At 42.1% G+C, this 23839-nt stretch overlaps 1 protein-coding gene across 4 annotated transcripts in view; it reads left to right on the top strand.

Moving 5' to 3' along the window:
- The window catches only part of LOC112216690 (endothelin-converting enzyme 2), a 98365-nt gene that overhangs the window by 10258 nt on the left and 64268 nt on the right, over positions 1 to 23839 (top strand). For 2 of the 4 annotated variants that reach the window (XM_024376674.2, XM_024376673.2), the window contains exons 3-5: positions 16509 to 16595; positions 18872 to 19016; positions 19295 to 19510. In XM_024376674.2, coding sequence (XP_024232442.1) covers positions 16509 to 16595; positions 18872 to 19016; positions 19295 to 19510 — 448 coding nt within the window. Of the gene's footprint in view, positions 1 to 1636; positions 1847 to 2101; positions 2257 to 16508; positions 16596 to 18871; positions 19017 to 19294; positions 19511 to 23839 lie in introns of those variants that run through there. The other 2 variants (XM_042300007.1, XM_024376675.2) reach the window with 2 other exon arrangements.

The following is a 23839-nucleotide window of genomic DNA, read 5'->3' as shown; positions in this document are numbered from 1 at the left end:
ATATTCTTCTGATGTCCTCCCCTTTGTCTTTCTTTCACTCTTTCCTCCAGCCTTCTCTCCTTCCTCCCTGTTGTCTTCCCTCCTTCCTCTCTGTAGAGGATAGAGAGAGAAGAGAAAGAGGAGTAACCTTGAGGCCTAGATCAGTGACGTTATTCTCTCCCCATTGGGAGGACCCTACTGTCTCACTCCCTCTCCCCGTCTGCCCCTCCCTCTCTTAAACTCTCACTCTGCTGTTCTCTTTAATTGATGACGCACTGAAGGGGATGCGTAGGGGTCAGGGGAGGAGAGAAACAGGAGAGAGAGATTAACAGAGAGCGTGTATTTTTTTTCAGTGTACACACACTAACAAACAGAGGAATGACATCTGTAATGTGTGTTTGTTGGACTGAGACGGAGAGAGGAAAGAGGGAAATGTGTACGTTTGTTAGTTTGAGCTTGTGTCTCTGTGTGTGTGCATACGTGTGCATTCGCACCAAATTCGTCAGCCTTTTACAGATGCACATCAATTAAAGCATGATAAGCTTAGTGTTCAAACAATACTGGACTACTGTTGCTTATGTAAGATTTTCATAAGAGTTGTGGCAGCCTCCCTGGTTTTGTTTGTTGTGCTTGTTCATTTACAGCGCTCGTAGTGTGCTCAAGTGGCTAGCTTAATTAGGTCAGCCTTTTGTTGTCAGCAGAGAAGAGAATATCCTTTCTGTGCGCGAACAACAACAGTCATGCAGGCTCTGGCTTAACAGTGCATTATATATGGAATAGCGGTCCGTTTGGAATGCAACCTCTCTGTGGTGGCTGACTGTAACCAGGGAGGGGAGGGGGCGGAGGCCGCCCTCTATGGGTAGAGGTATGTAAATGCAAGATGACTGGCCACTGAACAGATGAATGGCTTGGTACACTCTTAGAAAAAAGGTTTCCTAAAGGGTTCTTCGGCTGTTCACATAGGAAAATCCTTTTTGGTTCCAGGCAGAACTCTTTTGGGTTCCATGTAGAACTGAAGAAAAGGGTTCTACCTGGAACCAAAAAGAGTTTTCCTATGTGGACAGCCGAAGAACCCTTTTAGCTTCTAGATGGCACTGTTTTTTTTTTCTAAGAGTGTTGCGCTCCATGGATGAATGGGCATGTTATTATTGTCAGTACAGATACCAAATCTAGGTTTAATATACTCCACAATTTGTAAAATGTTTTCAAGAACAGGAAAACACTGACGAAAAGATGAATTAGCCTTTCTCTTGCCAGGCTTCTATGTATGTCTGTCCTTTTCTCTCTCTCTACCTGTCTGTCTCTCTCACTCTTGGAACATTTATTTACTTTAATTTTTTTATAATAATGCACACAGAAGCAAGCTTTCCAAAGAAAATGGACCCCCTCCCTTTCCCCTCTATGGGCTAAAATGACCCATCCATCTTTCTCTGCTTTCTCGACTTCACCTCTCTATCTCATCGTCAATGCTTGTTTCTGTGTAATTCCCCTTTTCTTACACTTGTTCCTCTCCTTTTCTAAGAAGTATATCAAAATCAGTTTTCATCTCACACTGTCAATCCCTATCCTTTCTTTCTTTGTTTGTCCTCCCCACCCCCACCTCCTTAGCAGAATCCCGCCTTTCCTCGTTCACTTTCTCCCTCTGTTTTTCATTCGCTCTGTCTCGCTCTTGCTGTCTGTCTGCTTTCTCTTACTCTGTAACTCACCCTCTTTCACTCCCACTGTCTTCCTCCTACCCTCCTTCACTCTTCAATTGCTTTGTGCTCAGTGTTTATAGTCATTCACTAACTGCATAGAGAAGGAGAGAGTGGGAGAGGGAGACAGAGAGAACAAGTGTAAGGACTAACTCTTGAATACTTTATTAAAGGTAAGTAAAGTGGAAATGTTCTCATTTATCCTTCCATCTCTTTTTTTTCTTTTTCTCTCCTTTCTTTTTTTCTCTCCTTCTATCTCCCTACTTCTTTCGTATGATTGTTCTAACCTGAGAGAATAAGCTTATTGCGCTTAAACCAGCTGTTGACAGCTGTGCCGGGGTGTGTGTTAGGCTGTTGCTAGGGGCAATAAAAAGTGTGTGTTTGTGTGGGAGGGAGTTGTTGTGACTCTTTGGCGGACTCATTTTCAGAGAGAAGAGAGAGAGGTCACGAATTGAAGAAAAGAGGAAAGGGAGATTGCTGAACCCTGACTTCCGTTTCTAAGTCGCTAGTGAGCAGCGTGCGTGTGTGTGTTTGTGAGCAGCGCTCTGCCCTCCAGTCCTCATAGATAAAGGGGTTTGAAAAGGTACAGGATATGGATCCTCACACACGCACGTGCACACACACACACACATACATATATGCACATCCACACAGAAACACACAGTACCTTTTGAGGGTCCAGTGTGAGTGTCTGTGAAGGTCAAACACTAAAGTGGTGAGAGAGGGACAGGGAGTGTGTTTGCTCTGAGATGTAAGCAAAGAGAGGGACATTATTTACTAATTGCTTCTAAGGATAAAATCGGCCCACAGCTGGCTGCAGGTGTGTGTGTATTTATGTTGGTGATGCAAGGGACAGATTGTTTCGTGCTGATGTTTGTTGCAATATAACTGTTTACACTAAAATATTGACAAAACCATCAACTTGAAGTCGGGGCAAGAAATAATCGATCCTAAAGTTTAAGACAGATTCTAAAGCATTTTTGTTTATTTATGTTAGAGTTCCTGTTTTGTGCTGCTTTGTTTATGTCTGATGTATTTGCCGTTCTCACTATTGACTTTAAACGTCTTATTTAGATAAGCTGAAAGAGACATTTTTGGCATGTTGTCATATAATGTGGGTTGTTACAGATCCAATATCAGAGGTAAAAGGTCAGTTTCCTGACAGTGTTTCTAATTCAATGGCCCTGCCTGTTTCCCCTAGGTACAGATCAGCAACCGTTCAGATGTTCCCAGGGTGCAGTGTCTGTTTGGTTTGTTATCTCACTGTAGCAGAGGCTAGTGTGTGTGTCTTTTCCTTTACTTGTGGAGACCAGAAGTCACCACAAGAATAGTAAAAAAATACAAATTGGACCAGCTGAGGACATTTTGTTAGTCCCCACAAGGTCAAATGCTATTCCTTAGGGTTAAGGTTAGAATTACAGTACCAGTCAAAAGTTTGGACACACCTACTCATTGGGCTCCCGAGTGGCGCAGCGGTCTAAGGCACTGCATCTCAGTGCTTGAGACGCCACTACATACACCCTGGTTCGATTCTAGGCTGTATCACAACTGGCCGTGATTGGGAGTCCCGTAGGGCGGCACACGATTGGCCCAGCATCATCTGGGTTTACAATTTAAAAAAAATAGTGAAGACATCAAAACTATGAAATAACACATGGAATAATGTCGTAACAAAAATGTGTTAAACATAAAAATATATTTCAGATTCTTCAAAGTAGCCAACCTTTTCCCTGATGACAGCTTTGCACACTCTTAGCATTCCAACTAACAGGTGTGCCTTGTTAAAAGTACATTTGTGGAATTTCTTTCCTTAATGCGTTTCAGCCAATCAATTGTGTTGTGACAATGTAAGGGAGTTATACAGAAGATGGTCTTTTACCAAATAGGACTAAGTCCATATTATAGCAAGAACAGCTCAAATAAGCAAGTGCAGTCGTAAAACCAATGCAATGTTGGAACTGGCTCTCATGACGACCACCACAGGAAAGGAAGACCCAGAGTTACTTCTGCTGCATAGGATAAGTTAGTTACCAGCCTCAGAAATTGCAGCCCAAATAAATGCTTCACAGAGTTCAAGTAACAGACACATCTTAACATCAACTGTTCAGAGAAGACTGAGTGAATCAGGCCTTCATGGTCGAATTGCTGCAAATAAACCACTATTAAAGGGCACCAATTATAAGAAGCGACTCGCTTGGCGTAGGGACAGGAGGAACACGGACATTAGACTTGTGGAAATCGGTCCTTTTCGTCTGATGAGTCCAAACTTGAGATTTTTGGATCCAACTGCATGTCTTTGTGAGACAAGTAGGTGAACGGATGATCTCCGCTTGTGTGGTTCCCACCATGAAGTATGGAGGAGGAGGTGTGATGGTGTGCTTTGCTGGTGACACTGTCAGTGATTTATTTAGAATTCAAGGCAGACTTAACCAGCATGGCTACCACAGCATTCGGTATGGTTTGGGATGAGTTGGACCAAATATTGCTACTCTGAGGAATCTAAAATATATTTTGATTTGTTTAACACTTTTTTTGGTCACTACATGATTACATATGTGTTATTTCATAGTTGTCTTCACAACTATTATGATGTCTTCACTATTATTTGACATAGTAGAAAAACCATTGAATTAGTAAGTGTGTCCTAACTTTTGACTGGTACTGTAGGGTTAGGAGCTAGGGTTAATTTTAGGGTTCGGGCAAGGGTACGGGTTAGGGTTATGGAAAAATAGGATTTTGAATGGGGCTGAATTGTGTCCCCACAAGGTTAGTTGGTCAAGACTTTGTGTGTGTGCATGCGCTGTGACCCCAGAGACCTAGAGTTGCATCCTAAATGACTCCCTAGTAGTGCGTGCTCTGGTCAAAAGTAGTGTACTAAGTAGAGAATAGGGTGCCATTTGGGACGCATTCCCGGTCTCTGCTGATTAAGGAAGATCACCTGACCTCTGATCTCAGCTTTCAAGACACCTCGAGGGACAGTGAAACACACCCTGGTGACAGGAATTTATCTGTGGACTTTTTTAACTATTCCTGTGGGGACCAGTTGTAAACAAACAAAAATTTGACCAACTCGAGGTCAAATTCTATTTCTAGAGGGTTTAGGGTTAAAGTTAGAATTAGTGTTAGGGTTTGAATTACATTAAGGTTTAGGACCTGGGTTAGGTTTTTGGGTTAAGGCTAGGGTTAGGGGCTAGGAAAAATAGGATTTTGAATGGGATTGAATTGTGTGTGTGGGCGCTGAGTAATCCCCAGATGCAGCACTGACCCTCTCCATTCACAGCTGACAGGGATGAGCATCTGGAAAATGTCACTCACTACTTCCTTTAATGAGCAAACTGTGTCAATGTGGATCTGTGTGTGTGACTATTTTATCATTGTGTGCATGTGTGGGACTATATATCCTCTTAGATTTAAAGTCCCCTGTTTTCGGGACCATCAAGGTTCTGGTACCGGTTCTGACTTACATTTTCGCTTATAAACTGGTATTTGGATACCATAGATCAAAATGGCTTGCATTGAGCGATGCAGCCCTGATTCTCACGGACACTGCCTGTGTGAAGCAGGATGTGAAATCTGACACCATTTTAAGCTGGGATGTCCCTCCTAGCATTTAATTAGCTATTCTGACTGTCTATCAACTCCTGGCTGATCCATACATACAGCCGGATAGAGTGGTTTCAACACTGTAGCACATTCAGAGATTGATTTGTAGCCAGTAATCAAAAATAATTAATAGATTTTTAACAAATAGAAAGTGCTATGTGCCATAGATGGACAATATTATTATGAGATGAAAGATGAGTTCCTAACGAGTTCAGTGATCCAAGCTAGAGCTCTGTGAGACATTCACAGCGATGAGAACAGATGTTTTGATCAAGAGGGACCTTTAGAAAATATGCACATTTTCTCTAAAGCAAAATATATATATAAATACAGTGCCTTGCGAAAGTATTCGGCCCCCTTGAACTTTGCAACCTTTTGCCACATTTCAGGCTTCAAACATAAAGATATAAAACTGTATTTTTTTGTGAAGATTCAACAACAAGTGGGACACAATCATGAAGTGGAACGACATTTATTGGATATTTCAAACGTTTTTAACAAATCAAAAACTGAAAAATTGGGCGTGCAAAATTATTCAGCCCCCTTAAGTTAATACTTTGTAGCTCCACCTTTTGCTGCGATTACAGCTGTAAGTCGCTTGGGGTATGTCTCTATCAGTTTTGCACATCGAGAGACTGACATTTTTTCCCATTCCTCCTTGCAAAACAGCTCGAGCTCAGTGAGGTTGGATGGAGAGCATTTGTGAACAGCAGTTTTCAGTTCTTTCCACAGATTCTCGATTGGATTCAGGTCTGGACTTTGACTTGGCCATTCTAACACCTGGATATGTTTATTTTTGAACCATTCCATTGTAGATTTTGCTTTATGTTTTGGATCATTGTCTTGTTGGAAGACAAATCTCCGTCCCAGTCTCAGGTCTTTTGCAGACTCCATCAGGTTTTCTTCCAGAATGGTCCTGTATTTGGCTCCATCCATCTTCCCATCAATTTTAACCATCTTCCCTGTCCCTGCTGAAGAAAAGCAGGCCCAAACCATGATGCTGCCACCACCATGTTTGACATTGGGGATGGTGTGTTTAGGGTGATGAGCTGTGTTGCTTTTACGCCAAACATAACGTTTTGCATTGTTGCCAAAAAGATCAATTTTGGTTTCATCTGACCAGAGCACCTTCTTCCACATGTTTGGTGTGTCTCCCAGGTGGCTTGTGGCAAACTTTAAACTACACTTTTTATGGATATCTTTAAGAAATGGCTTTCTTCTTGCCACTGTTCCATGAAGACCAGATTTGTGCAATATACGACTGATTGTTGTCCTATGGACAGAGTCTCCCACCTCAGCTGTAGATCTCTGCAGTTCATCCAGAGTGATCATGGGCCTCTTGGCTGCATCTCTGATCAGTCTTCTCCTTGATTTGCAGTGGTCTGATACTCCTTCCATTTCAATATTATCGCTTGCACAGTGCTCCTTGGGATGTTTAAAGCTTGGGAAATCTTTTTGTATCCAAATCCGGCTTTAAACTTCTTCACAACAGTATCTCGGACCTGCCTGGTGTGTTCCTTGTTCTTCATGATGCTCTCTGCGCTTTTAACGGACCTCTGAGACTATCACAGTGCAGGTGCATTTATACGGAGACTTGATTACACACAGGTGGATTGTATTTATTCGTCATTAGTCATTTAGGTCAACATTGGATCATTCAGAGATCCTCACTGAACTTCTGGAGAGAGTTTGCTGCACTGAAAGTAAAGGGGCTGAATAATTTTGCACGCCCAATTTTTCAGTTTTTGATTTGTTAAAAAAGTTTGAAATATCCAATAAATGTCGTTCCACTTCATGATTGTGTCCCACTTGTTGTTGATTCTTCACAAAAAAATACAGTTTTATATCTTTATGTTTGAAGCCTGAAATGTGGCAAAAGGTCGCAAAGTTCAAGGGGGCCGAATACTTTCGCAAGGCACTGTATGTATTTTACAGTAATAAGGAAGGTAAAATCTTATAGTTAATCATTTAGAAAAAATATTAGTCATTTCAAGCCATATTCATATAGTATTTCATATTGTGTACTATGTTCTTGAGCTTGTGTCCTTCCTCAAAAGTGACTACACCTCAGCAGTTTAACAATTTTTACCAGAAAAGTTAGATTTCAACCTTAGAGTATGCAACATTACTAGTTGTTGTTTATGGCCCTCTCATGATAAATCATTACTTTGGGGAATACGTAGATTACATTTAGTTAAATGTAAGACTTTTGTGACATCTATTGGTTACATTTCCCCAGACAACTTGGCAAGTCACAGTGAAACACAGCTTTAGTATTTGTTTGTGTGTGCCTTTACTGTGTGTGTGCTTGAGAGTGATGCTGGTGATTATTTGTGTTTAGTGAGTTGGACCTCGCCCATGTCTCATGGCGTCTGTGTGTCTGAGCACCTACACTCGGGGAATCAGGGTCCTGTAGTAAACTGCCCCCTCCCTCCCCTTCTCTCTCTCTCTCTCTCTCTCTCTCTCTGTCCCTCTCTTTCCCCCCTTTGTCTATCTCTCTCCCTTTTCTCTTTCTTTACTTCTCCCTCTCTCCTTTTCTCTCTGTCCCCCTTTCTATCTTTCTGTCTGTCCCTCTCTCTTTCTATACTTCTCTCTGTCACCCTCTCTCCTCTCTCCCATAGTCCTCCTTATCTCTCTCTCACGCAGTCCCTCAGTAATTTTCTCTTGCTTAGTATTCTAGTCAGAGAGTCCTCATCTCACCCAGTCAAAGAAGGTTTTGTTTCCGTGAGAGTATGTATAACATGATAACTGTATATGTGTTTATACAACAGAATGTGTATCATCTCTATATGTGTGCGTGTGTATGTGCATGTATGTGTGCCTGCATATGTGTGTGGGGGACTGTGGAGACCTCTGTGGCGATACAGTGGTGAGATGGGGGGTTGACTGTATTTCCAGCTCTTGGGGGCAGAAGGCTGAACTGTGCCAGGGTGAACTCCACCAATGTCGCTTTCCTTCAAAAACACTCCTCAGGAAACCACTTCAAACAATCACATTCCGCACAGTGAAAGTCCCGCACCACTCCTGCAGCTCGGGAAAACCTCTCCCTTCCCTTCGCCTCCCTCAGCACGGGTACTCCCTCTCTCTCTTCTCTCTCTCCTCTCTCACTCACACACACACACGCGCGCACACACACAGGCAAGCACAGGCAAGCACGCATGCAGATTCACTCTTACCCATTTATGTACATAGACACACACTCACACGTGCAGATATACACACAAATACGGAAACTTATACTCTCTGGATCCCGTTTAGGTATAGGTGGAAGAACACCCTGTGGATTTAGCCCCAAGAAGTAGACCTGGTTGTGTCTGTGTGTGTGTGTACAGTACAAGTTTGGACACCTACTCATTGCAGGGTTTTTATTTATTTTTTACTATTTTCTACATTGTAGAATAATAGTGAAGATGTCAACTATTAAATAACACATACGGAATCATGTAGTAACCAAAAAAAGTGTTAAACAAATCAAAATATTTTTAGATTCTTCAAAGTAGCCACCCTTTTCCTTGATGACAGCTTTGCACACTCCTGATCTTCTCTCTAACAGATTCATGAGGTAGTCACCTGGAATGCATTTCAATTAACAGGTGTGACTTGTTAAAAGTAAAAAAAATTGCAATATCAAATCACATTTTATTTGTCACATGCGCTGAATACAACATTAAACCTAGAACCTTACTACAGTGAAGTGCTTACTTACAAGCCCTTAACCAACAATGCAGTTTTAAGAAAAATACAAAAAAGTAACAAATAATTAAAGAGCAGCAGTAAAATAATAGCATGGCTATATACAGGGGGTACAAGTACAGAGTCAATGTGCGGGGGCACTGGTTAGTCGAGGTAATTGAGGTAATATGTACATGTAGGTAGAGTTATTAAAGTGACTATGCATAGATAACAGAGTAGCAGCAGCGTAAAGGGGGGGCAAATGCAGATAGTCTGGGTAGCCATTTGATTAGATGTTCTGGAGTCTTATGGATTGGGGGTAGAAGCTGTTTCGAAGCCTCTTGGACCTAGACTTGGCGCTCCGGTACCGCTTGCTGTGTGGTAGCAGAGAGAACAGTCTGACTAGGGTGGCTGGAGACAATTTTTAGGGCCTTCCTCTGACACCACCTGGTATAGAGGTCCTGGATGGCAGCAAGCTTGGCCCCAGTGATTTATTGGGCCGTTCGCCCTACTGTCACGATCGTTTGCATAAACGGACCAAGGCGCAGCGTACGTAGAGTTCCACATTATTTATTAGAAAGTGAAACTTAGAAAAAACAAAACAATAACGAATAAACGAACCGTGACGACAATGCAGTGCTAACAGGCAACTAAACATAAACAATATCCCATAACCCACAGGTGGAAAATGACTTAAGTATGATCCCCAATTAGAGACAACAATTACCAGCTGCCTCTAATTGGGAATCATACACAAACCCCAACATAGAAAATTAAACCTAGAACCCCACATAGAAATAATAAACTCAACTAAAACCCCTAGTCACGCCCTGACCTACTCTACCATAGAAAATACAGGCTTTCTATGGTCAGGACGTGAGACCTACCTTGCCATTGAAGGCCGAGCAGTTGCCTTACCAGGCAGTGATGCAACCCGTCAGGATGCTCTCGTTGGTGCAGCTGTAGAACCTTCTGAGGACCCATGCCAAATCTTTTGAGTCTCCTGAGGGTGAATAGGTTTTGCCATGCCCTCTTCACGACTGTCTTGGTGTGCTTGGACCATTTTAGTTTGTTGATGATGTGGACGCCAAGGAACTTGAAGCTCTCAACCTGTGCCACTACAGCCCGTCAATGAGAATGGGGGCATGCTCAGACCTTCTTTTCCTGTAGTCCACAATCATCTCCTTTGTCTTGATCACGTTGAGGGATAGGTTGTTGTCCTGGCACCACATGGTCAGGTCATTGAACTCCTCCCTATAGACTGTCTCATCGTTGTCAGTGATCAGGTTCTACCACTGTTGTGTCATCGGCAAACTTAATGATGGTGTTGGAGTCGTGCCTGGCCGTGCAGTCATGAGTGAGCAGGGAGTACAGGAGGGGACAGAGCACGCACCCCTGAGGGGTTTTCTTTCCTTCTTAATATGTTTGAGACAATCTGTTGTGTTGTGACAAGGTAGGGGTGGTATACAGACGATAGCCCTATTTGGTAAAAGACCAAAGAGAAACGACAGTCCATTACTTTAAGACATGAAGTTCAGTCGATCCTGAACATTTCGAGAACTTTGAAAGTTTCTTCAAGTGCGGTCGCAAAAAGCATGAAACGCTGTGATGAAACTGGCTCTCATGACAACCACCACAGGAAAGGAAGACCCAGAGTTACCTCTGCTTCAGAGGATAAGTTACCAGCCCTCAGAAATTGCAGCCCAAATAAATGCTTCACAGAGTTCAAGTAACAGACAAATCTCAACATCAACTGTTCAGAGGAGACTGAGTGAATCAGGCATTCATGGTCGAAGTGCTGCAAATAAACCACTACTAAAGAACACCAATAATAATAAGAGACTTGCTTGGGTCAAGAAACACAAGCAATGGACATTAGACCAGTAGAAATCTGTCCTTTTGGTCTGATGAGTCCCAATTTGAGATTTTTGGTTCCAACGCATTATCTCTGCATGTGTGGTTCCCACCGTGAAGCATAGAGGAGGAGGTGTGATGGTGTGGGGGTGCTTTGCTGGTGACACCACTGTCAATGATTTATTTAGAATTCAAAGTACACTTAAACAGCAAGGCTACCACAGCATTCTGTAGCGATATGCCATCCATCTGGTTTGCGCTTAGTGGGATTATCAAATGTTTTTCAACAAGACAATGACCCAAAACACACTTCCAGGCCGTATAAGAGCTATTTGACCAAGAAGGAGTGTGATGGAGTGCTGCATCAGATGACCTGGCCTCCACAATCAACCGACCTCATCCCAATTGAGATGGTTTGAGTTGGACCACAGAGTGAAGGAAAAGCAGTGCTCAGCATATGTGGGAACTCTTTTCTGGTGGAAGACTGGTGGAAAAGCATTCCAGGTGTAGTTGGTTGAGAGAATGCCAAGAGTGGGCAAAGCTGTCATCAAGTCAAAGGGTGGCCACATTGAAGAATCTAAAATATATTTTGATTTGTGTAACTTTTGGTTACTACATGATTCCCTATGTGTTATTTCATAGTTATGTCTTCACTTACTATTCTATAATGTAGAAAATAGTAGAAATTAAGATAAACCCTTGAATGAGTAGGTGTCAAATTTTGACTGGTACTGAATCTGTGTGTGTGTGAACATTGCAACTCCTAAATGTAACTCTAACCTCTACCATAGTAATTTGTTGCACATACTCTAACCAATGGAGGCTGCTGAGGGGAGGACGGACATTCACTCCATTCCAGACATTATTATGAGCAGTTCTCCCCTCAGCAGCTTCCACTGACTCTAATTTCAGTGCAGGCCTCTCTCTGTGTTGTTCAGCCTAACTTTACTTCACTGAGTTTCTGTTCTATGTACTAGTTACTCCTCATACACTAGATTAAAACGTTAGTAAGTAAGCCTTGTCCGAGCCAGAATTGCCCATAGCGCATTATATACAACATTTATCTCAGGGAAATTGTCATCAACATTTTACTGGAATAACGAAATATAATAACAATAATAGACTTTTACAACTTTTCTTTTACAACATTTCTTCTGTATATACTGTACATTCGACTAGTAAGGATCCTGCCTGGCTATCTCCTGTTTCTGCAGAGTGAGGTAGCTTGATATACAGTTATCCCCCCCTGGACAAGATACTGGTCTATTATGTAGTTACTCTGCATACAGAGTTCGGGAAATGTTTAGAAACGGTTTACTTCTCATACAGAGTTCTGGGGATTGTTTCTCTGGTGCTGTCCTACTGGCACCGTTGCGTTCTAATTTCCAGTAAAGCAACCACACATGTTCAGCGTCATCCCCGTTCCTATGACCCCACCTGAACCCTCCAGCTGTTCCCGCAACAGCCTATGCAATTGGCTGCTCCACATTCATGATTCATATAATAGCCTCGGTGAAAAGACTGCTTGTCCTTCCTGGCCATACAGAGTTCGGGAAATGTTTAGAAACTGTTTACTTCTCATACAGAGTTCTGGGGATCCAGAAATAAATGATAATGGTGGTAATAATAATCACAAAACAGGATCACTTTTCACTACAAATGGCTGTGGGTATTTACTGCATTTCTTTGTTTGTGGTTACTTCCAAAATGGTACCCTACTGTATATCTTACATAGTGTTTTGACCAGACTAGAGGTCGACCGATTAATTGGCATGGCCGATTTAATTAGGGCCGATTTTTCAAGTTTTCATAACAATCGGTAATCAGCATTTTTGGACGCCGATTATGGCCAATTAAATTGCACTCCACGAGGAAACTATGTGGCAGGCTGACCACCTGTTATGTGAGTGCCGCAAGGAGCCAAGTTAAGTTGCTAGCTAGCATTAAATGTATCTTATAAAAAACAATCAATCTTAACATAATCACTAGTTAACTACACATGGTTGTGTGATATTACTAGTTTAACTAGCTTGTCCTGCGTTGCAAATAATCAATGTGGTGCCTGTTAATTTACCATTGAATCACAGCCTACTTCGCCAAACGGGTGATGATTTAACACACGCATTCGCGAAAAAAGCACTGTCGTCGCACCAATGTTCTTAACCATAAACATCAATGCCTTTCTTAAAATCAATGCCTTTCTTAAAATATACACAAGTATAGTATTTTTTAAACCTGCATATTTAGCTAAAATAAATTAATGTTAGCAGGCAATATTAACTAGGGAAATTGTGCCACTTCTCTTGAATTCTGTGCAAGCAGAGTAAGGGTATATGCAGCAGTTTGGGCTGCTTGGCTCGTTACAAGTGTGAACTGTGTGAAGACCATTTCTTCCTAACAAAGATCGTAATTAATTTGCCAGAATTTTACATAATGATTACATAACATTGAAGGTTGTGCAATGTAACAGCAATATTTAGACTTATGGATGTCACCCGTTCGATAAAATACGTAACGGTTCCGTATTTCACTGAAAGAATAAACATTTTGTTTTCGAAATTGTAGTTTCCGGATTTGACCATGTTACTGACCTAAGGCTCGTATTTCTGTGTATTTTATTATATTATAATTAAGTCTGATGATTTGATATTTGATAGAGCAGTCTGACTGCGTGGTGGTTGGCAGCAGCAGGCTCGTAAGCATTCATTCAAACCGCACTTTCCTGTGTTTGCCAGCAGCTCTTCGCAATGGTTGGAGCACAGCGCTTTGCACTTTTACTTTCAGCTCTAACACTGTCTTTGCATTATTTAAACCAAATTGAACATGTTTCAATATTTATTTGAGACTAAATAGATTTTATTTATATATTATATTAAGTTAATTAAGTGTTCATTCAGTATTGTTGTAATTGTCATTATTACAAATATATAAATAAAAATCAGCCGATTTTTAATCGGTATCTGCTTTTTTTGGTCCTCCAATAATCGGTATCGGCGTTGACTGATTATGATTTTTCAATCTCTAAACCAGACCCCTATAGGCTCTGGTCAAAGTAGTGCACTAAATAGATAAAAGGGTGTAATTTGGTACGTAGCCTGGGTCTTATACCAAGTCACAGTTTAAGATGTGATAACAATATACCCACTAGCTAGGGACATGAAGTGTGCTCAGTATCTATAGTATGGTAGTATGGGGTTTTGTTTATGGACTCATAGAGGAAGTGGCTGTTGGAAGAGACCAAGGTTTACCAGGCATACATCCTTTTCCTAGCTGGGTCGTGATCAGGAGATCGCAGCGTACTGAATATTGTAGATAGAAATGCCATGAATAGAGCTCACATGATTCCTAGAAAGCTAGTCTATTTTGTGGTGATGGCTTTGGATTGGATAGGAGGAAACGAGTAGTGGGGGGTGTAAAGGAGAGAGGAACATGGTCAATGGGTGTGATGTGGGTGGATGAAAGGAAGATTTTGAGAGTAGCCTATTAGAAAGGTCATACAGAGAGTACTTTGCGTGCAAGTGTGTGTGTGGGTCTGTTAGTGTGCAAGCGTGTGTCTCAAGGGATTTTCCCACGTTGTTTATATGGTTTCTTTTCAACCAGAAAATGTTGTCATGAAGACATCACGTTCCAAATTCTGCCAGCTGGAATGGTTCTTACAGGGAAGTGTTTCCAAACTGCCTTCTGAAGGGACACGTTGTGCTTATGTCAGTGTGCTCTTTCTGAGGCTTGTTGATGAGTAATGTTCTCATGGAGACAACGGCCCATTACGACCCTCCCCACTGTAGGATCTAAAAGGGTTGGAAGTTGGAACAGGTCACAGATGGAACCTAACATTTACCTTTAGAGAGAATGTTGTTTAGATGAGTCGGGAAGTTCATTGTTTGGAATGTCATCCCCGAGCTCGTCTTCCAGACAAGCCAGTCTAGCATGAGGGCATTCTTAGAATTAGTGTCATACAGAGACTGTTATGGAGTTATCTGTGATGAGGAGAGTGCTTTTAACTGGCAGAGGTATGTGGTATGTTAAGGGCTTTGGTGAGGAGCGCGCTGGTGTTTCTATGCAACGATGTTTGTATTCACAGAAGACCGTTAATGTAGTTGAGGGAAGGTTGAAGAACTGATTCTTTCCCATGGATCTAGGTTTAAAATAATGAAGGTTAACGCAACGTAATAATTCCATGCTGAGCATTCGAAAACAAACACATTCATTAGACCAGTGCATTAGACCATTCAACACATTTAAATAAATAGAATGGCAGTAAAACAGTTATGCTATGTGTTTGAGTAGTTAGCTGAAATACACTACGGTTGTGTTTTCTTTTCTACTTTGATGGCGAACTTTCTGTATGGCTACCATTCACTCCGTCATTTTCGCTCCGGCGCTGGTCCAATGAATTTGTTTCATTTCTAACACTTCTGCTTTGAATTATTATGTTGTCTTAACTTTAGTTGTTTTTAACCTCTGGGTTATGTGGGACGCTAGCGTCCCACCTGGCCAAAAGCCGGTGAAAATGCAGAGCGCCAAATTCAAATAAATTACTATAAAAATCTGACTTTCATGAAATCACACACGTAAGAATCCAAATCCAGCCCAACATGTCAGATTTCAAAAAGGCTTTTCAGGCGAAAGCAAACGTTGCTATTATCTGAGGGTAGCACCTCCGTAAACAAAGAGAGAAAGCATATTTCAACCCTGCTGGCGCGACGCAAAACACAGAAATAAAAATAAATCATGCCTTACCTTTGACGAGCTTCTTTTGTTGGCACTCCAATATGTCCCATAAACATCACAAATGGTCCTTTTGTTCGATTAATTCCTTCGATATATATCCAAAATGTCCATTTATTTGGCACGTTTGATCCAGCAAAACACCGGTTCCAACTTGCGCAACGTGACTACAAAATATCTCAAAAGTTACCTGTAAACTTTGCCAAAACATTTCAAACTACTTTTGTAATACAACTTTCGGTATTTTTTAACGTAAATAATCAAAAAAATTGAAGACTGGAAGATCTGTGAAAATACTGCCCCCTGTCACCATGAAATGAACCTAACCATGCATGAGGAAGTTATTTAGATTTGCCTGTGTAACTCAAACATTACTGTAGTTATCCATTGTTAAATAAACACTGTGTGTATGTCGTGCTTGTGTGTGTGTGGTATATTATAACCTGAGAAGGTTAATTAAACACAAGGATTTGGATCCATCCCCTGACGCTCCTGTATTTAGTCTGCAGCTCTGTTCTGAGTGGGGGGTGTCTGGCTCAGCTCAGGGGCCACTCATAAGGGGGCCATGTTACAAAGACGTAGTAGTCACATGATGATCATTCTACAAAGGACAGAAATGATGATCATCAAAGTTTCACAAAACGCATCAAGATCAGGACACACAAACACATACTCCTGTGTTCTGTTTTCCATCACTAAACACACACACACCTTAGTGTGTGAAGAGGGGGTAATGCAGTGTGACGGAATGGCAGGGATGAGAAACCCAAGGGGGATCTCTCTCCTTTTTCCATTCTTCTCCCTCTCTCTCTCATGTGTGGCCTGGTTGTTTTCTCTAATACATTCCTTCATTCCAAGTCGGTACTGCTGTGATGTCCTGTAACTTCTCTGTACTGCTTACTCTCTTTCTCTTATTTTTTAAATTGATCTATTATTATTATTGATGCAAACTCTTTTCTTCCTTTCTTCCCCATGCAGATGTCCAGCTACAAGCGCGCAACATTTGAGGAGGAGGAGGCGGCAGAAAACCCAGACGATGGAGGGATGTCTCCGGACAGTGTGGAGGTCAGTCTGAGCTCATTGGTTGATGTGTGGGGGTAAGAGGTCAATGAAAATGGAGAGGCCACACAATGTCAGTGTGTTATTATAGGACTAGGGTGAATTCGACTTGTACGCCGATCATGGGTCAGTTTTTCATTTTCCCCACTAATGGTTAAGGTACCTAGGGGAAACTTCACCCCGGAGCATTATTACACAGAATCTGGGCTTAAACTCCTGTTCTATTAGCCCAACAATAAGTATTTTCTGTTTCTCAATCAAAGTATGATGTTATGTGGGAAACCATAAAAAAGGAAGAACAATGGATTTGTGAACAATGGATTTGTCATGTCTGTCTCTTGCTTTCTTTTGAATTTGGTCCCTGAAATGTCATTGTAAACAGTCAGAACTAAGTGTCATCATAGATGACAGAGCCCAGTGACACATAGATGTACAGTACTGATTTTAAAGAGGACATTATTGTCTGAGGAAAAGTGTATAGAAGGTTCAGTTGATTATTTCTGCAGATGAACAGTAGTAGCACATTACCTTTAGACATGTAATGTGTGCAGAGCCTGTTGTCCAGCGGTATCGCTCCTGGCTTGTAACAGGGATTGCCATTGAGGGTTGCCTTATTGCCCGTAGCAATTGACCTTGAGCAGTTGAGCAAGTTGAGCCTGCTCTGTGGTTGTCCCATTGGGCAGGTAATAAAACAAGTTAAAACCAAACGGCAAAGAATTCCAATAGCCTTAAACTGACATTTCTGGTTCCTCCTCATTGTTTAAGTGAAACAATTCGTAGCATTTATGGCAGTTGGGAAAGTTGAGTCTGCTCTGAGAATTGTTTTACTGATAACAACCAAAATACAAATACAATTCCAAAACATTAAGAACACGTGCTCTTTCCATGACAGACTGACCAGGTGAATCAAGGTGAAAGCTATAATCCCTTATTTATGTCACTTGTCAAATCCTCTTCCATCAGTGTAGATAAAGGGGAGGAGACAGGTTAAAGAATGATTTTTTTTTTTAGCCTTCAGACAATTGAGACATGGATTGTGGAACCCAATATTAGGAATGTGGTCTTAATGTTTGGTATACTTAGTGTATATGGCACTTCTGGGTGTAAATAGCTCATTTACATTTTCAGGCAAGTGATCATAATGTTCGTGCAACCAAAAAAATACTCCTGGCTTATGCGATTAGGAGGTGTCTTTCAGACTCTAATGTCAGTCTCTGAGTCACATACTGTATGCTACCCCATTTTAAATGGACATTTTAGTAATTTAGCAGACACTCTTATCCAGAGAAGCTTACAGTTAGTGCATTCTTCTTAAGACGGCCAGGTTATCAGAACTCACGATAAGACCCAGATGCAGACAGCTAGAATCACAGATGGTTATTGACCCAAACAGGGAGAAGGCAAAAGAGAGGTCAAGGGCAGGCAGAGGTCCGTAATCCAGGGCAGAGTCAGTAAGGTACAGAACGGCAGGCAGGCTCGGGGTCAGGGCAGGCAAAATAGTCAGAACCGGGGAAACTAGGAAACAGAAACTTGAGAAAATGGGAAACACACTGGTAAGACCTGACAAGACGAACTAGCAACAGAGAACACAGATATAAATGAAAGGGGATAATGGGGAAGATGGGCGACACCTGGGGGGTTGGAGACAAGCACAAAGATAGGTGAAACCGATCAGGGTGTGACATAGGTGGGACAACTACATAGCTCAGTTATAGTAAGTTAATTGTTCCTCAATAAAGTAGCTATCAGCAAAGTTAGTGTTAGTAATTTCATATTTATTTTTAATCCCCACCCGAGACCGGGGTTCAACCCCCACATCCTCCCTTACTAAGTGCAAAACAATGTTATTGTTTACATTTTTTTTAAACTACACTAAATTGATACTTCATAGTAGTGCCTCGTGACAGAGTGAATGCCAAATCGAGAGCTGGCCAATGATCATGCGAAATTGGGTTCTCGGTTCCGAGACTAACCTCATAGCGGTATTTAATTCATTAGAAAGTCACTCGGAAAGAGGAATGGAGGCTTAAAATGTGTGTATATATATTTTTTATATATATTCAGGCAGGTGGGAAAAAACTGTAGGAAGGGTGAACACAGGAGTCAAACCCCGGTCTCCAATGGGGATTTTTGTATATGCGACATGTGCAGGGAGTGTTAGAACTCCACCACAGTTCTGCATGAATGGAGGCCCTCTTGGCTATGTATGTGGTACTTGTGATGTGATGTGATGTCATCCCATCCCATCCTCTCTTCTGTCTCTGACTCATGTATTTCCACAGGTTGGCTTCCGGAAGGGCGGCATCCAGCTCCTCAGTCCCCTGGGCAGGAGGACGCAGATGGAGGTGGTGCTGGCTGGCGTGCTGCTTGCCTCTCTCCTCGCCCTGTTCGGATGTGCCGTCACACTGGGCATACGCTACAACAAAGGTGAGAGGCTTTTGGTTACATGCACTCACGCATGAGCACACACACACGTGTTACGTCTTTATAATACGGCTTATAATATGTTATGGTCTCTCTGTGTATCAACATTTCAACTGGCTGGTGTTTAGCAGTATCGTGATGAATGATTATTAAGACATTATGGAGCCATACATGCTTGTGACAAAAGTCTTGTGACAATGCATTATAACAACATCATGAAGCATTATACCAGCAGGCTTTATAAAGCATTACATAATTCTGTTTTTCTACCTTGACACCAGACCCAGCGCGGAGCCTGTGTCTGACCGAGGCCTGTATTACGGTGGCCAGTAAGATCGTAGAGGCCCTGGACCGCAGCGCCGACCCCTGCCAAGACTTCTACCAGTATGCCTGCGGGGGCTGGGTCCGCAAGAACCCCCTCCCTGATGGACGCTCTCGCTGGAGCACCTTTAACAGCATCTGGGACCAGAACCAGGCTGTCCTTAAACACCTGCTGGGTGAGTTGGAACCAAACACATGCACAAACATACCGTATTACCATATCAAAATATGGAAGTAATCTACTGATTAGTGGTACAATTTGGTGACAGTTGAGTGTCTAAACGTGTCTGAACAGGATTGTTGTCTGAAAAGCATCGAAACAATGTTTTGTATTGATGGGGAAATGAAGGTGTTGTAATGTAAAAGATACATGCGAACTTCATCTTAACATCACACAGAAAACATCCACGGCCAAACTCATTTCATAAACCAGTCAAAATAGCAGGTTGTGCTGACAAAAAAACAAAATGTAAGTTAGCGACCTAACAGCTAGACTTGTTTATAATGTACCACATCTCTGGTGAGCACAAGGAAATATAATATTGTTTCGAAAAGAGGTAAGCTAACAGCAGATATGTTCTTTATTATGGCAGCCACGTTTGTTTATGTTTGACAAGTGAAAACTCCCTAATCCCAGAATGCCATTCACTATAAGATGCAAATAAACAAAGTCAAAGTTGAAGAAGGCAGCGCCCATTGCCCGAAAAATATGAACTTAGTTTGGCCACTTTTCAGCATATTACAATATTCGATTTACTTGTTACATTGTAGACAAGAACTGGAGCACATGACTTAACAAGTCATTTACAGTTTTTGATAAATCACAAAGCAAATAAAACGTTATCACCTCAAAGATCATCAACCCACATACAAGCCTACTGCATAGCCTAACCATAGTGCGAAAGCTAAACAGGGTTGCCAGATTTGGTGACACTATTTTAGGGGAGTTTGTGGGGGATTTCAAGTCCATGGGGGGTAGAAATGGGGGAAGGTATCGTGGGGGGATATAAAGCAGAAAATATTACTATAATAGAGGATTTATCAATACATGGGGGCCAAACACAGGAAAAGTTTATAAGCTAAATAAAACCCCTGGAAAGGGGGTCTGAGCTGTCAACCCTGAGTAACGAAAGTTACAATTTAAGTCAGTTGAGTGAATTATCCCTTCACCTCGTTTTGTTGTAACATATTTGGTCTGATAAATGTTCACATGACAACCAGAATGCATTGTATGGTGTCAACAAACATAGCTAGAATTTGGCTTAGCGAACCATCAAACAGGCAAAGTGTCAACACAGGACTAAGATCTGGCTCCGACGCTCATCGGATGTGGCAGGGCTTGCAAACCATTACAGACTACAAAGGGAAGCACAGCCGAGAGCAGCCCAGTGACACAGACCTACCAGACGAGCTAAACCACTTATATTCTCGCTTCGAGGCAAATAACACTGGAACATGCATGAGAGCACCTGCTGTTTTGGACGACTGTGTGATATCACACTCTGTACACACTCTGCAGCCGATGTGAGTAAGACCTTTAAACAGGTCAACATTTTACAAGGCCGCAGGGCCAGACGGATTATAGCAGGACGTGTACTGCGAGCATGCACTGACCAACTGGCAAGTGTCTTCACTGACGTTTTCAAACTCTCCCTGTCTGAGTCTGTAATACCAACATGTTTTAAGTAGATCACCATAGTCCCTGTGCCCAAGAACGTCATGGCACACATCAACACCATTATCCCAGAAACCCTAGACACACACCAATTTGCATACCGCCCTAACAGATCCACAGATGATGCAATCTCTATTGCACTCCACACTGCCCTTTCCCACCTGGACAAAAGGAACACCTATGTGAGAATGCTATTCATTGACTACAGCTCAGCGTTCAACACCATAGTGCCCTCAAAGCTCATCAATAAGCTACGGCCCCGGGAACTAAACAGCTCCCTCTGCAACTGGATCCTGGACTTCCTGACAAGGCTGCCATGCTGATGGCACATCCGCCATGCTGATCCTCAACACAGGAGCCCCTCCACATTGCATGCTCAGTTCTTTCCTCTACTCCCACGACTCCAATCATTAAGTTTGCCGATGACACAACAGTGGTAGGCCTGATCACTGACAACGACGAGACAGCCTATAGGGAGGGGTTCAGAGACCTGGCCGTGTGGTTCCAGAACAACAACCTCTCCCTCAACTACATCAAGAAAAAGGAGATGATTGTGGACTACAGGAAAATGAGGACCGAGCATGCTCCCATTCTAATCGACGGGCTGCAGTGGAGCAGGTTGAGAGCTTCAAGTTCCTTGGTGTCCACATCACCAACAAACTAACATGGTCCAAGCACACCAAGACAGTCGTGTAGAGGGCACGACCAAACCTATTCCCCCTCAGGAAACTGAAAATATTTGGCATGGGTCCTCAGATCCTCAAAAGGTTCTACAGCTGCACCATGAAGAGCATCCTGGCTGGTTGCATCACTGCCTGGAATGGCAACTGCTCGGCAAGGCACTACAGAGGGTAGTGTGTACGGCCGAAGCTTCCTGCCATCCAGGACCTCTATACAAGGTGGTGTCAGGAAGGCCCTAAAAAATGTCAAAGAATCCGGCCACCCTATTCATAGACTGTTCTCTCTGCTACCGCACGGCAAGCGGTACCAGAGCTTGGTACCGAAAGTCTAGTTCCAAGAGGCTTCTAAACAGCTTCTACCCCCAAGCCATAAGACTCCTGAGCATCTAATCAAATGGCTACCCAGACTATTTATATTGCCCCCCCTCCTTTTACTCTTCTGCTACTATCTGTTGTTATCTATGCATAGTCACTTTAAAAACTCTACATTCATGTACATATTACCTCAATTCATTTGTCAGTATCAGCAGATTAGGCCTACCCTGTAATTTTTGTAGTATGCCTATTAATTAAGGATTCTGATGATGATTCCATACATGTAATACGTCATAGAATTGCATGAAATGTGTTTTATAAAAGGCATATTTTTTCCAGGATCCTCTTAAAATGTTTTCCTCTAGTGGGGGCTAAGCTGCTTCCCCTAACATGGATCTCACGCAGCACCTCTGATGTTGTGTAGCCTATTTCATTATGTTTGTGTTTTTAGTGTTTGCCTCGGACAGTAAAGTTTTAATGTCACATGCGCAAGTACAGTGAAATGTCTTTCTTGCAAACTCAGAAGGCAACAATGCAATAATCAATAACAATGTATTACTTAAAAAAAAACATGAGAAATAAGAAATCTGAAATGCACAATAAAGTAAGTAAGCATACCATATACAGGAAATAGTCCGTTCCAATACCATACTTAAATGTGCAGGGCTACTGGAGTGATGGAGGTAGGGTAAGGGGACTAGGCAACAGAATATAAGAAACAGAGTAGCAAGAGCTTGCATGTGAGTGGGTGTACAGGTGTGTAGAGTCAGTATAAATGTATGTGCATATTATGTGTGAGTGAGGAAATTATGGACTGAGTGTTTGTGTATGTTGGAGTGACAGTGTGTGTGAGTGTGTAGGGCCATGTGAGAGTGCATAGAGACAGTGCAAATGTTTTAATTAAAGGTCAATAAAGATACAAGGTAATCTTGTTCCATGTAGCAATTTGCTATTTATCAGTTGTATTGCTTGGGGATAGAAGCTGTTCAAGAGCCTGTTGGTGTCAGACTTGATGCATCGGTACTCGTAGCGATTTTAGTATGTAAATGTTGATGAGGCAAACTCCCCCAATTTTTTGGATTGATGCCAGCAAAATCACTAGACAAAACAACACTAAACAATACATTCATTCCACTATAACGGTGACAAACGGTGCCCACAAACTGTTAGGGCCTACGTAAAGCTGTCCCAACAGCAGAGCTTTCTTTTCAGCACCATGGAGTGAATCCTACTCCTGGCTATCAGCGGAGCCTTGTCTTGCAGTGAAACAGTTCATTCAGCCTCATGTACTGCCTTTAAAAAAAACAGCTGATATGGTTGACTTGCTTAAACAAATGTTATTTCGACTGACAATTGAGATGTACAAACTATGGCATAAGGGAACGGCGAGCGGATAAGAGGCACTCCTTGATTTCGATTTAAGACATTAATGAGAGAGAGGACGGACGTAGTCAATATATAATAATTTGTTCAGCATTTATTTAAATCTACAGCGACAGAACATTCAGAACATGGGCCGTTCTTACAGTATTCTCCCTGTACACCAAGTCAGAACCGTAGGATAATTAAAGGGGGCATATAAGCAGACAATGAAAGCTCTTACAAAATGCAATGATTACCTTTCTCTAAAACAGACTATAGGCTACATGTGCACCACCATGTCAGGAAAGTAGGCTAAGTTAAGAGGGGAGAAAGGGGCCAAATTATTAAGGTGAGGCACATGGGCTACTAACAGCTCACTACACAACATACACTTAGTATTACTTTCTTAGCTACAGCATATATATCTCCCTGGCATATTACATGATTATGCAGCAGCATTTTTGGACACGGCG

Source organism: Oncorhynchus tshawytscha, linkage group LG17 (assembly GCF_018296145.1).
Source record: "Oncorhynchus tshawytscha isolate Ot180627B linkage group LG17, Otsh_v2.0, whole genome shotgun sequence".
Taxonomy (NCBI): Eukaryota; Metazoa; Chordata; class Actinopteri; order Salmoniformes; family Salmonidae; genus Oncorhynchus; species Oncorhynchus tshawytscha.
This window is presented reverse-complemented; position numbering and strand designations above follow the sequence as displayed.